A 13,645-nucleotide genomic window follows, 5' to 3' on the forward strand; every position below is an offset into this window, starting at 1 on the left:
ATCACTCTGGCAAAGGAGGGGGCGGGCAGCCTGGTCCCTTTATAGCCAGGTGGAGGTAGAAGTTCAAGGTTCCCTACTTGACCTCCATTAGCCAGTGAAAGGAGTGACTCTCTGTTACCACTGGGCAAGGAAGGTCCAGGCTCCCTACTTGGCCGCCTCTGATACCACCCCATTGAGCATGTTGAGAGGTGTTGCAAGTGAAAGGTGGAGGTGTTACATTACAGCTGGGAGGTGTTCACCAGGGTGGGAGTCTGGCCTCCCACTTGGTCTTTGCTGGGTGCGCAGGCGTGGGGCCACACTGTTTTTGGTGGTGGTGGCTAGAGTAGACCAATTATTGTCTAAAAGTTTTCTGTCTTTCAAGGCTGCTTCTCTGGGTCCTTGGCTTTTGTTGGGGATTTTTTCCTCTGTGCCTGTTGGTGTTTCCAGGTTGCCGGCTTCTTCACCTTTAAGTCTGGGATATATAAGCCAAAACGAAAACCCAGGGAACTCATCTGCATGTCAGTCCTCAGGTCCTAGGATCCCCAGCTGGTTGGCCTTTCTCTCTACCTTCCAGAGTCTTACTTTGTTTGTTTTATATATATCGACAGGGTTTTCAGATATATTTAGTGGACATATAGGGAGAATTGGATGGAAAATTTCCATCTTTCTGGAAGCAGAAGTCTTGGGACCATAGATCTGTAAACCCGCCGTACTACCTCATGCCTTTCCTGTGAGAAATAAAGGGATTGTGCCTATAAAATTAGAATAGTGGCTGGCACGTGGAGGGACATAGGAAATATTAGTGTTTATTAATCTGGTGGGGAAGCCAGTACGACGTGATGATGCACTTATCCTGGATCACACAGTGGTGGGGGCAATGGAAGGCTGGACTGGACAGGTGGAGCGCATAGATGGTGTAGCCAGAGCAGGCACTGGGGAAGCATCTGCTCCCGTCCACAATCTGGTGTCCTCAGTGCCAGAGGGGTCCTGGCCATTCCCTACCTCAGTTCCTCCCTCCTCCAGGACCAGCCTGAGCTCAGGACATGGGAATGAATGACCCATGTTTTCCCTGGTGGGTTCTGTGCCCAGTGGTTTCTGCCTCATCAGAACCTTCTCGGGCTACAGGGATAAATTCCTGGCTTCTTTGTTCAACCCTTTGTTCTCTTTGTCCCACCTCAGGAGATAGTGGCACAAACCATGAAGAGGAGGCAGCGAAGAGAGTGGGAGGCCCGGAGGTGAGTATGCACTTCAAGCAATACCCTGTGCCACGAAGCCCGCAATCCCTGTGGGATACCTGTGTTTTCCATGGGGCCTGGATACATTTTTTTTTTTCCATTTGAGGAGAATTTGTTTAGTTTAGAAACTTCAGGGTCGGTGGCTCCAGGAGTGAGCATGTGGCCCCTGCAATGGAGAAGAGCTCTAGGTCCCCTCTGTATCACCCTGTGGTCTCACAAGTGGCAGGACTGGGCCCAGAGGTCACCCAAATACATGCTGTTAGGGGTGAGAGCCCCTTGTCTTTTATTTTTGTAGTTTTCCAGATGTACTTTTATTTGTAAGTTCTTTATAAATGAGATAGATGCTAATTGTGTAAAGGTTTTCATAGAAAAAAAGTATGTGAAAAGGAAACCGAATTATTCATAATTCCTCTCCATATTGCAAATTTAAAAAGTAAAGTACTCTAGGGGCACATGGGTGGCTCAGTTGGTTGAGCATCCAACTCTTGGTTTTGGCTCAGGTCATGATCTCACGGTCATGGATCAAGCCCTGCATCTGGTTCTGTGCTTGGTAGGAGTCTGCTTCAGATTCTCTCTCCCTCTCCCTCCTGCTCACTCTTTCTCAAATGAATAAATGAAATCTTAAAAAAAAAAAAAGTGAAATGCTTAAAAAAAAAAAAAAAAGGGCTCCTGGGTGGCTCAGTTGTTGGGTGTCTGCCTTCGGCTCGGGTCATGATCTCTGGGTCCTGGGATCGAGCCCCGCATCGGGCTCCCTGCTTGGCAGGGAGCCTGCTTCTCCCTCTTCCCCCTGCCTGTGCTCTCTCTCACTATCTCTGTCTCTCTCTCTTGAATAAATAAAATCTTTATTTTTTTTTTTTAAGAATTTATTTATTTATTTGACAGAGAGAGACAGAGCGAGAGAGGGAACACAAGCAGGGGGAATGGGAGAGGGAGAAGCAGGCTTCCTGCTGAGCAGAGCCTAATGCAGGGCTCGATCCCAGGACCCTGGGATCATGACCTGAGCCAAAGGCAGACGCTTAACAACTGAGCCACCCAGGCACCCCGAATAAATAAAATCTTTTTTTTTTTTTTTAAAGATTTTATTTATTTATTTGACGGAGAGAGACACAGCGAGAGCAGGAACACAAGCGAGGGGAGTAGGAGAAGGAGAAGCAGGCTTCCCGCGGAGCAGGGAGCCTGATGCGGGGCTCGATCCCAGGACCCTGGGATCATGACCTGAGCCGAAGGCAGACGCTTAACGACTGAGCCACCCAGGCGCCCCTAAATAAAATCTTAAAAAAAAAAAAACAACTGGAAAGGTTAGTGTAGCTTGAGGTGACCATGCAACAGTGCTGTTGAGCTGAGAATTCCTTGCTGGATCCAGTCCTTGAAGGTCTCAGCTGTTCCAGCTGAGGGTGTTGTGCTCAGCCACCCCCTCATGGAAGGACAATGAAATACCATTTTGGGAAGTATAAGGAAAGAAAAATGAATATAATCCACATTCACCGACTGGAAGAGATTCTGACTTTGGATCAATCTTCCTGGGGTATCCATACTTGTGCATATTTTATATGATCATAATAGGCACCTAGTTTTGCATTTTTTCACTTAATATAACCATTTTTGATAGTTCCAAATAATCTGCACTGTGCTTACTTGGCCAGTTCTCTTCTTTTTTGAACTAGAGTTTACTTCCAGTATTTTGCCATGACAAGTAGAGCTGCAGTGAACAACCTTGTACACACAGTGCTTTCTTTCTTGTCCCTTTGAACTGTTGTCTTAGAATAATTTCTTAGAAGTGGGATTCTGGGACTGTTCTATGCTGTTTTATGTCTTTTATTGCCACAAGCCTTTTATGTCAACATTACTCCCTTCCCTGCCCTGTACACGTACACTCTGTGAAAGAGTCCTTAAGTGGATGACTTAATCTGTCTCTGAGTACTGTCAAGTTTTAGCATTTTCCAAATGTTGGTCTTCCTTACACTGCTTCCTGTTGAGGACCTGCCTTTTATGTCGTTACAGAAGAGACATCCTCTTTGACTATGAACAGTATGAATATCACGGGACGTCGGTACGTACGGATAGGTGTACTTCACCATAGAATTCTGGTTCTAGGGGTCAGTGTGCTAAAACATGAGGAGGAATGAGCATAGGTTTTAGAACCATGAAAGCCTGGTTTGAATCTGCGCCCCACAACTTTCACTGTGTGACCTAGGGCAGATGGGGCAGCCTCTCTGAGACTTAAGCTTCTCCTCCGTAAAAGGAAGAGAACTACCCTCATTTCCAAGGCAGTTCTTAGGCTGGTCCTGCACACCCAATAGGTGCCCATAGGACAGCAGCTATTATTTTTGTTCATCATCAAAAATACAGAACAAGTCTGTTTCAGTCTCTGTGCAAGAAGATAAAGCTCTAGAATTACAGAGGCCCATCACTGTGTGTTACAGAACAGAATTTCACATGGGAAACAGGTGTTGACTCTGGTAGTGTTGAGCAGAGCTCAGGGCTTTAAGGAGCCCTAGAAAATAAGTTTCCAGTAAAACATCATGTGTTTAGTACTAGCATTTGGCCCTGGGACCTTGAATTCTGAACACCATATTTCCAGTATCCCTTTTACTGTCAAGGTCCCACCATCCTTTGAAGGATCGTCTTTTGCCCTCTCTGTTCTGCCCCAGGACATGGAAAATTCTAAGCAGTGGGTGAGGCGGGTGGGGAGGCAGATGCCTGGCTCCCACCAGATTTGTGGACCATTCCCTTGGAAATCCTCTCTGGTGGGCAGCCCAGTGTCACACAGCTAATGGGACTTTAGAGTCTTCTGGTTGGGCACCGATCCCCCTTGTTGTCTCCTACCAAAACCCGGACTCTGCTCACAGGGAGCTAGATGCTTCTGCCTACAGACAGGCCTGTTAGAAAGATCTTCCTCACAGAGGTCCTGAGGCATCCTCCCTCTTTAATGTCCAGGTAATGGGAACCAAGGCCCTGCCTCACCCAGCCTTCCTGGGAGTGTGTGTGTGTGTAAGGCCACCAGCCAACTGGGAAGAGCATGTGGACATAGGCCCCAACCTCCTGGCTTCAGTGCCTCCCCACGTATCACCGAGGCACCCGGTGAGATGTATAGAGGCTCTAGCACAGTGCTGTACCCAGATGTTCTCCCTTGCATGATGAAGTGTGCACACAGGAATGACTAGTTAGCAGAGGAGACCGTGCAAGTCACCTGAGTTACTCTGTCTTCTATCCTCAGTTTGGCCTTCCCTATCCACCCATGCTTCCTTCCTAGCTGGGAAGACCTTCAGTCTGAAGGGGCTTGGCTGGGATCCTAGACAGCTCAGGTCTGGCCCAGCTGTGCAGCCCAGCGCCCCCTCTCCCCACCCTTCCGTGAGCACAGCTGCCTCGGACCTCAGGCTTCTTTCTTTCTTGCAGTCAGCCATGGTGATGTTCGACTTGGCGTGGATGATGTCCAAGGACTTGAATGATATGCTGTGGTATGTAGGCCCCATCAAGACCAGTGCTATGTAGAGCTTTCCTTCTCCAAGTAGCTCTGTCCTCCCACAGTGAGAACAGGCTCTGGAGGAAGACATCACTGTGCGGTTCCCACCAGGAATATCAGATACAGCCCATTTCCAGGAATTTGCATAGCTCTGGTTTTCTTTCTATGAGACTCTTGGCTGCATACGAACTCCTGGGGGAAATGGGAGGGAGCACTGTTGGGTGCAGAGGGTCAAGGGTGGGGCCTGACTACAGCTCTGCCTTTCCCACCCTACCACTCAGCTTTGCTGCCTGGTAAATTTGGGTAACAGAAGAAGCATGAGATTTGAACAAGACAGCCTTTGCTAGGCATCTTTGCACCCCTGATGTACGGTGAAATCTGGTACAGGAATACCCATTAGCCCACCTCTGAGTTTGCTACATGGGCCGTAAGCACAAGTGCTCAACACAACCTAGGTTGGTTTAGAAACTAAAACCAGGGTCTGAGCAAAGGAAGTCGAGATCTGGCCTGCTCCACCCCCTCAGCCCTCTGCTCCAGTCCTGGTTTTCTCCTCCAGGAGATAAGGAGAAATCTCCTGGCCCTGAGCCCCCGGTGGGAATTGTAATGGTATTTGCTGAATCAGGGTTTTAGGACAGCCCGGGGCTGGGGCAGGACCGAGGCACTGGCCACACCTAAGCCCAGAGGTGCTCTGTACTCACCCTGAGCTGGTGCCCAGCTGTGGGCCCACTTGTCATCCTTGGACACCTGGCTCAGCTCTCTTTGCCTCAGGTCCTTCTCCATGGTGTGGACTGACAATCCCATACCCTGGCACAGGGGCCAGCTTGTGCATCAAGAGATCTTGCAGTAAGGTCAAGTGGGAGCCCTGTACTGTGTCCTGTAGCCACAGCATGTGACTGCCACGTCGGCATTGGGGAGCCTTTGGTGAGCACCTGCTGTATGCTCAGGTGCCCACTCACGACAGCCCACTCACAACAAGCACCCCCAGTTTAGCATTGATGTCAGAATATGCCCCTGTGAAATGTCTCCAGAAAACTCCAGAAACAGCACAAGGACAAATGCAAAGTAACCTGGTACAAAATGTATGCGTGGAAAGGTTGGAAGGAGGAAGGGTGGGTCGGGGAAGACATAGCAGGGTGGCATTTTTTTAAGAGGACCCTCTGAGGAGGGGCTCACTGCACTGAGAGATATGGTGCTTAGACACCCTGCCCCCAGGCGAACCTTCCAGGGCCTCTCCTGCCTCACTTGCACCCAGCATCTCTGGCTATTCTCAGCTCTGGCCCCAGAGGAGGGTCTTGAAGGACGCGGCCTGGGGACTGACCTAGGGTACACACCTGAGGTCCTGGTCCCTCCTGCCATGGGCTGGCCGTGACCCAGGTCAAGCCAACATGGGTCTCCATTATCATCTCATGCACAACAGATGAACTAAGAGACAGGACCTTGGAAGGGTCTTAAGAGGCCTAAATGCTGTTACTCTGTGTGCCATCATTTCAAGACAGGGAGACATGGGCGTGATGAGGTCTGCTGTGCTGCAGGGCACATTGCAGAGAGGGCAGGTGGCACGAGGGGCTTGGAGGTAGAATGACACGCCAGGACCCACCAGCGCCTGAATATGGTGTCTGCTATAGTCCCACTCCAGCAGGATGAGGGTGGAGAGTGGTGGGGTCAGCCAGGACACAGTGACAGCGTCAGACCTGCCGTCCTTGCCCTGGGAGATCTTCCTCCTGGGTCCCGCAAGCTCCCACGGCAGTGACACTGTGCTGGGAGCCCAGAGTTGGCCCTGTGACCTTTTTACCCTGCAGAGGAGAGACTGCCTATCCGACGGTGGGCCTGGGCCGGATACTCCTATGAGCTTTGTTGCTCTCTTCTCTTCCAGGTGGGCCATCGTTGGACTAACAGACCAGTGGGTACAAGACAAGATCACCCAGTAAGGATGTGCTCCCTCGGGCTGTCCGAGGTTGGCCTGTGCTATGGCCATGTGCATGGCCTGGCTGCAGCCCCAGTTTGCAGTGGGAAGATGGGTGGCAGAGCCCTGTTGAGGAGAGAGCTGGCCTTGGGCCTAGGTCCTCGTCACTGAGGAAGGGCTTAGGACCTGTGGTGGAGTGGTGTGTGGCCTGGTGTGGATGCTTTGTCCACCCTTGGGGCGCCCAGCAGATGGAGCCAGAGGTGAGAGGAGGGAGCTCGGTCTCCTGGCTCTCCATAATGCCCTTGCACAGGGCTGGGAGGAGGAGGTGAGGGCCCCAGGAATCCTGCCAGGGAGGGTGGATGTGATCTCAAAGGCAGGGGAAGGTTGGCAAGGACAGCCAGGAGGACTGGCATGGAGCTGAATCCTCTTTTGCCTCTCGGTGGGCAGGCTTTGGTGCTCCCTGTCAACCCTGATGGAGAGCTGAAGGGCTACCCCAGAATGTAGACACTGGGGAGGCATGGGGTACCGGCACCCCCTCTCATCCCCATTCTGGTGGCCATCAGGTGGGAACTCCAAGGGAATCAACAGGGATCCATACCCTAACCCTGTCTAAGGGCACCCTAGCCTGTCACCTGGCACAGCTTCTGTGCATACTGGACTCCTTGTGCAGTTTGCAGAGGCCCCTGTGTCCCCATTTCCTGCCTCTCCCATCCCACTCTGCCCACCTGAGTCCTGCAGTATAGCCCAGGGACCAGGAGGGTTCTGAGTCTCACAGGCCTGGACACGTTGCTGGGCCTTGCTCCCCCTTCTGTGTTAAGGATGGCATGGGGTATGTGCAGTGACGGGCACCATCCTTGACCTGTGGCAGCCCCTCAGGTGAGGCTCTACTGTCACTGTCCTGCTCAGTGGCCACCTGCAGGTGGACCTGGACTGGGGTTCTGCCCTCCCCTGCTGTGCTCCGGAGCACTTCCTGTGCAGGATCCACACCTTCTGCTGGGATTGCTGACACTATGTGATCTGTCCACTTGACCGTGGCTGGTAGACGAGGCCATGGCCTCCACAGTGCCCGCCCTTAGGAGGCCTCAAAAAAGTAAGGACAGCTGCCGCCCAGAGGAGACTGCAAAGGGGACAAGGACACAGCCAGAGCCCACCCCTCCCAGCTCTGTCGCCTCACACCCCCGGCCGCCAGGCCGTGGTGCTAGAGCCACACTTGGCTTCTCCACAGTGGTGGTGGAGCTCCGTCAGTCCTGGCAGGAACAGCCCATGTGGTGGGCCAGCCCCTGAGCCTGGGAGGGGGGGCCCCACCCCCCGAGGGAAGGAGGGAAGCCGCGTGGCCGGCTGTGAGAGGAAGGCGCCCACCTAGGCGGCTGGCGGGTCTTTCTTTCCAGGATGAAGTACGTGACCGATGTCGGCGTCCTGCAGCGCCACGTGTCCCGGCACAACCACCGGAATGAGGACGAGGAGAACGCCCTCTCTGTGGACTGTACGCGGATCTCCTTCGAGTATGAGTATCCTTGCAGCTCAGGCCTCGGTTTTGCTCAGCAGTGCACCCGTTTGCTGTGTCACGGGTCTGTGGGCCCAGCCCACGTCCCCCTGTGGGTGGTGTGGATTATGCTGCTAGGGCTGCCACGAGAGAGGGGCACTGGTGTGCCCTCCAGGCTGGGCAGAGTACCAGGGACTGGGGAGCAGCCTCTGTCCTGGCTTTTCTGTGGGGCTTTGGCTCCTAAATGCCAGTGCTGGGCTTGGGAGCATCATCTATTTATTTAGGGCTCATTGTGGGCCCGGTGTGTGTGGGCAGGTGCATATGCAGGGCAGGTGGTTTAGCAATGAGCGCAGACTCTTGCCAAGCCAATCAGGAAGAAGTAAGCCAGCAGATGATCACAGAGCATAAATGTTTCATGAGAAGAAGGTAGGGCATTGATAGAATAACCAGGGGCTTGTTGGGTGGCAGTGCTCAGGAAAGACCTCTGGGAGGCCACTTCTCAGACTGAGACTTAGCCATACTCCATGGGAGGGAGGACAGCCTGGGCCAAGGCTTTGGCTGTGCAAAGGCCCTGAGGTAAGCTTGAAGAAGTGGCTGGAAAAATGGGTGAGGTCTGAGGGTCAGAGAGCCTAGGGCAGTGGGTGGTTGAGGGGGTTGGGGAGTTCAGTTCTTTGTGCTTAAAAGGTCCCTGGGCTGCTGGTTGTTGGGGAGACAGACTGTGGGAGCCACAGGTGCAGGGCATGGCTGGGGCCTGGTGGCTTCAGTGGTGAGAAGTGATGGCAGGGATGATGCTGCCCTGTGCCTGCTGCGATGGATAGGGACCAATAAACATGGGTTTGGACAGGCCAAGTAGGAGGTGGCCATGACACGTCTAGGAAGAGGTGCCAGTTGTGAGCCGAGCTCACAGGAAGGGGGACCCACCAGGACCTGACATAGCGACGTCTGGGGATCAGGGCCTGGCCATCAGGAGGGGTAGCCCAGGGCATCAGATGCAGGCAGAGCCAGCCGGGCCTCCTGCTGAGACCCTTGGAGTAGGAGACGAGAGGCATGCGGGGGACAGGACTATCCTCACACACAGCCTCCCTCGCAGCCCCACCAGCAGTAAACAGCACGTTTGGGGTGAGGATGGGCTTTGCTCAGGGGGTCCCGGCAGAGGGACGGGTGTGGGGGAGGGCCGAGCTAGTTGTAGCATGCAGGGAGCAGAGGGGATGACAGCCTGGAGGCCATGAGGACTCTTCTGTGTTACCACAGTACATAGACTCTCAGAACCCCTCCGCCTCGGTTTCCCTGTCAGTCCACGGGGGATAATGGTGTGTGCGCACCCCCTTCCAAGCTCTCTCTATGGGTCAAATGAAGCTAAGAAAGTCAAAGAACGCCAGCTTACCCGTGTGGTGAGTGGCTGTGTAGGCAGGCTGCCCCGGGACGGGTGGGGCCGCGCACTGTGAGCTGCGGGGTGCCACCCAGCCACAGCCTCCTTGACTGGCCGCAGCCTCCGCCTGGCGCTCTACCAACACTGGTCCCTCCATGACAGCCTGTGTAACACGTGCTACACCGCGGCCCGGTTCAAGCTCTGGTCTGTGCACGGGCAGAAGCGGCTCCAGGAGTTCCTCGCCGACGTGGGGTGAGTGACCCCCAAGGCCCCCAAGGGAAAGGTCCCTCCCCTTCCTTGTGACCGATATCCAGCGGCTACCTGTTTTGACCAGAAGCGCCTCACCTGGAGACCCAGGATATCATCCGAATATCATCCCTTGTTTGCATGTGCTGGGTCCCCTCAGGGTGCTTTTCGTGCTGCTGGCGTTTAGTGATCTCCCATCTGAAGCCAGGTCGCCTGTGTAACCAGTGCTTGTCATCTTTCCAGCCTCCCCCTGAAACAGGTGAAGCAGAAGTTCCAGTCCATGGACATCTCCTTGAAGGAGAATTTGCGGGAGATGATCGAAGAGTCTGCAAATAAATTTGGGTAAACATGTTTTTCTGGTTAAGCTTCGTTCAGGCTTCAGCTTTAGCCACACTGCTAAAATAATGCAAAAACAAGAATGCACAAATGAGTGTGACCTGTCTAGCCTTTCCCAAAGTTTTGAGTTCTCTTTGGGTTAAAAGTAGGTCCAGGGCTAGAGAAGTCCAGGTCCTTAAATCCTGGGGCTGAGGTGCAGAACCTCTAGTTTGACCTGGTCACTGAACACAGGAAATGGCCCTGGGAAGGGCCTACTGGGGCCAAGTTCAGGCAAGCTCTGCCTAGAGGGTTCTGTGCCTGCTCCTAGCGTCCTGGGACATGGGAGGGGGCCACACACATATCCCTGCTTACCCCCCAACCAGTGGAACAGCTTTGGACAAGGCACTCAGTGCCCTGGGTTACAGTGCTGGGATGTCAGGTCTTCTGACCCCCTGCATTCTGGGACCAGCATAGTCTTGCCATGAGCATTAGCAGGGGCCAGGGAGGGACAGTAGTACATCGCCTGGCCTGGCAGTGAGAGCTCACCCACAACTTGAGAGTAGGGATGACAGCCGTGTTGCTTCCTCCCACTGCAGGATGAAGGACATGCGTGTGCAGACTTTCAGCATTCACTTTGGGTTCAAGCATAAGTTCCTGGCCAGCGATGTGGTCTTTGCCACCATGTCGCTGATGGAGAGTCCCGAGAAGGACGGCTCAGGGACCGATAACTTCATCCAGGCTCTGGACAGTCTCTCCAGGTACTGGGTGTGGCTATGGGCTGCTGTCCCCCCCCCCCCCAACAAGCCATGTCTGGCCCTCAACCGAACACTCTTCAGGGAGGCAGGTCACAGGGACCCCAGGGTGTGGTGGTAACTGTGTCCTGCAGAAACTGAATCACAGTCCACCAGAACTAGGGGTGCATGTGACACATTTCCTATCTATCTTCAGTGTGCCGTCATTTCCTCTTGAATCCTTTTAATCTTCTTTCTTTTTGATTTAAAAAAATTTTTTTTCACCTCCTTTTCCCTCTTCAGTCATTATTTGTGACGTTTATTCATCCTTGTGTTTTTTCTAATTTAATCTTCATTTATCAATTATTTTCCTTTTATTTCTAATTTTTTCTTATCTCATTCCCTGAGATATCTTGTTTTATTATTATTATTTTTTAAAGTCTCTTAGCTTGCTTTGAAATAGAACAATACAATGTTGACCTTTTGGGGACGTATCTTTCTAGAGTACTTTCGTTGTCGATAGAGATGCTCTTCTGCTCCTTAGTCCCTTTTTTCTGATAGTAACTTTGAGAGGATTTGACCTTGGTCCATTGCTCGTTTTTGTGTGTGAATTTCACTTCCCTGACTTTTTCAGAGGAGGCATGACTCAGACAGCTTTTCTAACTTCAGAGAATTGCCACTCTGTCCCTTTTGTGCAGTGTTAAAAAATGTAGGGGTCTGCTCTCTGGGGGTTCCTGGCCCTGTTCCCTAGCATACTTTTTTTAAGTAGCTTTACTGAGCTATAATTCATACACTATATAATTCGCCCATTTAAAGTGTACAATTCAATGGCTTTTAGTATGTTTACAAGGTTGTGAAATATCACCACTACCTAATTTTAGAACATTTTCATTGCCTCAGAAAGAAACCCTGTTCCCCTTAGCCATCGCCTCCCAAATCCCCCATCTCTCCCAACCCCAGACAACCACCAATCGACTTTCTGTCTTCATAGATTTGCTATTTTGGACATTTCATATAAATGGAATCAGACAATACGTGGTCCTTTATAGTGATAAATTTGAGGCTCCTTTCCCTTGAGGGAAAGGGAAATGTTCTCAAGGTTCCTCAAGGTTCATCCATGATGCAACATGAAGGAATTTCCTTTTTATTGCAAATAAGATTCTCTTGTCTGGACATATACCATATTTTATTCATCCAATGATCAGTGAACAGATATTTGGTGGTTTCTACCTTTTGACTGTTAACGAATAATGCTGCCATAAATACACATAGATGCATTGTGTGGACATATGTTTTCGTTGCTCTTGGATATATGCTTAGGAGTGGAATTGCTGGGTCATATGATGAGTCTGTTTAACCTTTTGAATAACAGTGAGACTGTTTTCCAAAGGGACTGCGTCTTTTTTTTTTTTTTTTTTTTTTTTGACAGAGAGAGACACAGTGAGAGAGGGAACACAAGCAGGGGGAGTGGGAGAGGGAGAAGCAGACTCCCCGCAGAGCAGGGAGCCTGATGCGGGGCTCGATCCCAGGACCCTGGGATCATGACCTGAGCCGAAGGCAGACGCTTTAACGACTGAGCCACCCAGGCACCCCATGACTGCATCATTTTACATTCCCATCAACAGTGTATGAGAGTTTGAATTTCTCCACATCCTCAACAATGCTTGTTATTGTCGGTCTTTTTCATTGACAGCCATCCTGGTGTGAAGTGGTATGAAGTGGTGTGAAGTGGGAGCTCGTGGTTTTCATCTGCATTTCCCTCATGGCTTAATGATATTAAATAGCTTTTCATGTGCTTATTGGCCATTTGTAGGTCTCATTTGGAGAATTGTCTATTCAAGCCCTTTGTCCATTTTTATTTTTATTTTTATTTTTTAAAGATTTTATTTATTTATTTGAGACAGAGAGAATGAGAGACAGAGAGCATGAGAGGGAGGAGGGTCAGAGGGAGAAGCAGACTCCCTGCCAAGCAGGGAGCCCGATGCGGGACTCGATCCTGGGACTCCAGGATCATGACCTGAGCCGAAGGCAGTTGCTTAACCAACTGAGCTACCCAGGCGCCCTGTCCATTTTTAAATTGAGTTGTCTTTTTATTATTGAGTTAAAAGAATTGCTTCATATATTCTAAATATAAATCCCTTATCAAACATATGATTTGCAAATAGTTCCTCCCATCCTGTGGGTTATCTTTTCAATTTTCTTGATGCTATTCTTTGAAGCCCAAGTTTTTGGTTTTTTTTATTAACATACTATGTATTATTTGTTTCAGGGGCACAGGTCTGTGATTCATCAGTCTTACACAATTTACATCACTCACCATAGCACATACCCTCCCCAGTGTCCATCACCCAGCCACTCCATCCCTCCCCACCCCTCCAGCAACCCTCAGTTTGTTTCCTGAGATTAAGAGTCTCTTAGGGTTTGTCTCCCTCTCTGGTTTCATCTTGTTTCATTTTTCCCTCCCTTCCCCTATGATCCTCTGTCTTGTTTTTCAAATTCCTCATATCAGTGAGATCATATGATAATTGCCTTTCTCTGATTGACTTATTTCGCTTAGCATAACACCCTCCAGTTCCATCCACATCGTTGCAAATGGCAAGATTTCAATTTTTTGATGGCTGCATAATATTCCATTGTATATATATACCACATCTTCTTTATCCATTTATCTGTTGATGGACATCTAGGCTCTTTCCATAGTTTGGCTATAGCATAATACCCTCTAGTTCCATCCACGTCATTGCAAATGGCAAGATTTCATTTTTTTTTTACGGAAGCCCAAGTTTTTAATTTCGATCATGACCAAGTTATCTTTATTCTTTCATTTCTTATGGTTTTGATGTCATATCTGAGAAGCCATTTAAGAGTTTTATAGTTTGGGCCTTTACATTAGATATGATTCATTTGAAGTAAATTTTTGT

The 13,645-nt window shown here is 50.6% G+C and overlaps 1 protein-coding gene across 1 annotated transcript in view; it reads left to right on the forward strand.

The window, feature by feature from the left end:
- CDC45 (cell division cycle 45) overlaps positions 1-13,645 on the forward strand; it is a 34,616-nt gene that overhangs the window by 8,476 nt on the left and 12,495 nt on the right. The window contains exons 6-13 of the mRNA XM_034989122.1: positions 1,159-1,214; positions 3,216-3,264; positions 4,611-4,672; positions 6,551-6,601; positions 7,969-8,088; positions 9,553-9,684; positions 9,922-10,020; positions 10,590-10,751. Of these exons, the coding sequence (XP_034845013.1) occupies positions 1,159-1,214; positions 3,216-3,264; positions 4,611-4,672; positions 6,551-6,601; positions 7,969-8,088; positions 9,553-9,684; positions 9,922-10,020; positions 10,590-10,751 (731 nt within the window). The remainder of the gene's footprint in view (positions 1-1,158; positions 1,215-3,215; positions 3,265-4,610; positions 4,673-6,550; positions 6,602-7,968; positions 8,089-9,552; positions 9,685-9,921; positions 10,021-10,589; positions 10,752-13,645) is intronic.

Source organism: Mirounga leonina, unplaced genomic scaffold (genome assembly GCF_011800145.1).
Source record: "Mirounga leonina isolate KUSES-001 unplaced genomic scaffold, KU_Mleo_1.0 Mir_481, whole genome shotgun sequence".
NCBI lineage: Eukaryota > Metazoa > Chordata > Mammalia > Carnivora > Phocidae > Mirounga > Mirounga leonina.